The sequence below is a fragment of the Geospiza fortis genome, unplaced genomic scaffold (assembly GCF_000277835.1).
Source record: "Geospiza fortis unplaced genomic scaffold, GeoFor_1.0 scaffold231, whole genome shotgun sequence".
Classification (NCBI taxonomy): Eukaryota; Metazoa; Chordata; class Aves; order Passeriformes; family Thraupidae; genus Geospiza; species Geospiza fortis.
In genome coordinates, this window is record NW_005054351.1 from 921,142 (window position 1) to 924,008 (window position 2,867).

The window sequence follows — 2,867 nt, forward strand, 5'->3', positions numbered from 1 at the left end:
CCATTAGAAGTGTCTAATTTCAGGCCCCTTAAAACACTCTTTTACCACATTATTGAGAATCCCTTTAAACTTCCTAAAATTGCTGGTATTGTGAGGAGAGGGAATAGAAAGAATCGCCTGGATGTTAGAAAGAGGAACAGGGACAGAAAGAGAAAAGAAAAAAAACACCCAAGAGCCAACCCCCCCCCCCCCCACCCCCCCAGAAACTAGCCAGACATCAAATGACAGATTTAAACATTTTCCTCTTGTAAATGCTGGCATTACATGTTACAGTAATTATATGCTCTGGGTTACTGTTACAGTGTTTGTCTGCTGGATAGTAATCTGAATTTACGAAGTGAATACAGTTGTTTTTTGGATAATAGTAATATTTATAGCCAAGATTATTCATAGCAGATATCCTATGCATATAAGCATTATTAAATATGCTTTTAACTTTCTGGCCTGCAGTGTTAAAGCCTGTGTACATTGTGAAGAGAGAATTTTTCTCTTTAAAATTAGATGTATTAAGCAAAGGTCAGAAGTAAAATCTAGGGCAAACAAAGGCCAACATTAAGTGTTATAAAAAGAGATGAGGTTGTATTTTAGCTTTATATGGAAGCAAGGAAAATGGGTACTTACTACCAAAATTGCATTATAGTTCCATATTTTGACTTTTCAGAATGTGATACTTTAGTTGTTTATTACCTCTAAGTGTTCTGCTGCTTTACCTTGAAATCTCACAACCAGCATTTAAATATCTGAACATCAGCCTGTGTAAATTTATTAACTATGTTAAATGTATTGTTGTAGCTGTACTATAGGAGAAATTGTTCTCTAGGAGTGGACACTTTTTGTATTTTAATTTTAGGACAGAAACTCTGCATTATTTCAGTTACCTTAATGAGCAGGTTAGGTGTTGTGTATTTATATATATTTAGATTCGAAAATACTATTTTCTCTTATAAAATCAAAAATGCAGCTTAAGCTGATGAAGGGAAACTTTAATCACATATCTATCACTTGGTATTGATTGCTGTTTCTTTTAATGCCTAAACATTTTGAAGGGATGCCATACTTCCAGAATTCTTTTTCAGTATAGCTTCACAAGATAGACAAAAGAGACCTAATTCCTTCTGAAGTTAGTTGGATGTGTCAATAATGCCTAAAGAGATTATTTCTTCTACTCCATAGTGTGTATTATTTGATAGAATTAGATCTTGGCAAAGGTTTTTCAGTATAGGAGTACATTTATTTCTATTCTGTAACAAGAACACTTAGGCCTTTTTAAAAAGCATCATTTTCAACATAACCCTGTTGGCATTGATATTAATTTACTTTTCCTTTGCTGTCTGTTTCCATAAATATGTACAGGGAGATGAACTTTGTTAATCCATAGAACAAGCATGGTTGAATCTGAGCCTGAAATCTCATTATTCTCCCTTGAGTGAGTCTTAAAACATGTAATAGTCAAGGTGAATAGTTTTGTTCTTAATTGTGATGATGTCTGTACATAGGTAAGAGGAAAAGAGAGTCGAAGTTCACAGCAATTTGAAACTCTTTGTGTACGAAAGGCAAATTCTTCATTCAGACAGATTTGATCAGAAAACCACCCAGATATATGGGGATTGTGTGGGTGTGAGCAAGTAACATCTGGGCCTGTGTGCTTTTTATTAAAAATCTCTAGGGAAGGATATGTAACACAGGTATATAAAGTACAGATTTGGAGTTAAAGGAAATACCTGGGTTTCGCTTCGGTTTTAATTTGGTTTTGGTTTTGTTGGTTTGGGTTTTTTGTTTGGTTTTGGGTTTGTTTGTTTTTTTTTTAAATCAGTCAGTGCCACCAGATATGCAAATTCAGTAAGGGTTTTTCATGGACATCTGCCCTTCATTAGAGCAGTTTGAGAGTTTGAGAAGTCATGACAGCTGTAACAGTGGGCTTGTAATTCCTCATCTGTCGGCATATTGTTATACTATTTAAAATTAAGGAAGGCATTAAAATAGCTAACTAGTATCAGAAGTGTCTGAATAAAGCATTAACTTGACTTCTGGAATATGCTGAGATTTCTTGTTGCTCATGTTTTCTGACAAGTTTGTTGCCTCGTGTTGCCTGAACGAAATGTCAGGAAAATACTTTGTTATATCCTCTACCAAAGTGCTCACCACTTTAGTAAATACAAACAGTCCTGTGTTAGAGCTTTTTAGTTCTGTGTTTCCATCAAGCATGCCAAGATGTGGATTTTGTAATGTGGAAACCCACATTGTACACTTGGAATGAGCCCACAGATTTATTTCATATGGGATAACAGAGAGCCCTAAGATAGTAATAACTCTCAGTTTTTAACTAGCTGTGGTAGATTTGAACTGGTGGCATAGTTGATGGGACAGCTAACTGATGGTATTGCTGAGTGGTTGAAAAGCATAATTCACAGTGAATGGTTTTACACTTGCAGGATTATGTTTCCCACTTCAGTAACTTCTGGTTTTCATACATATAGATATGTGTGTGTGTGAAGAGTTTGGCAGGGGGATTGGTTTGTGTGTTTGTTTTGTATTTTTTGTTTGTGGGTTGGTTGGGGTTTTTTGGGGGTGGCAGTGGTATAGGGTTTAAAATTGCCAGCTCCTGAAATATTGTTAAGATGCTTGTGGCAAAACTCTTCAGTATGAGGATTACTGAACTACTGTGACACAAGCATTTTATTAGGACAAAGACATATATCCCATGTGTTCTTTCCGTAAGCATGTAAGACATACAATTAGGCAGTTTCTTCTCAAAAAACTGACTTCAGTTGTTTGTCTTTGTTCAGTGCAGCATCTGCCATGTCTACAGAGGGGCAGAGAGTGGATGATAGTCCAAGCACCAGTGGAGGCAGCTCTGCTGGAGATCA

At 36.0% G+C, this 2,867-nt stretch overlaps 1 protein-coding gene across 1 annotated transcript in view; it reads left to right on the forward strand.

Annotated features, from left to right (window-relative positions):
* Nucleotides 1-2,799: 2,799 nt before the first annotated feature.
* LOC102035395 (ubiquitin-conjugating enzyme E2 E2) overlaps nucleotides 2,800-2,867 on the forward strand; it is a 196,121-nt gene continuing 196,053 nt past the window's right edge. The window contains exon 1 of the mRNA XM_005423368.2: nucleotides 2,800-2,867. This exon is cut by the window's right edge and continues 99 nt beyond it. Coding sequence (XP_005423425.1) covers nucleotides 2,800-2,867 — 68 coding nt within the window.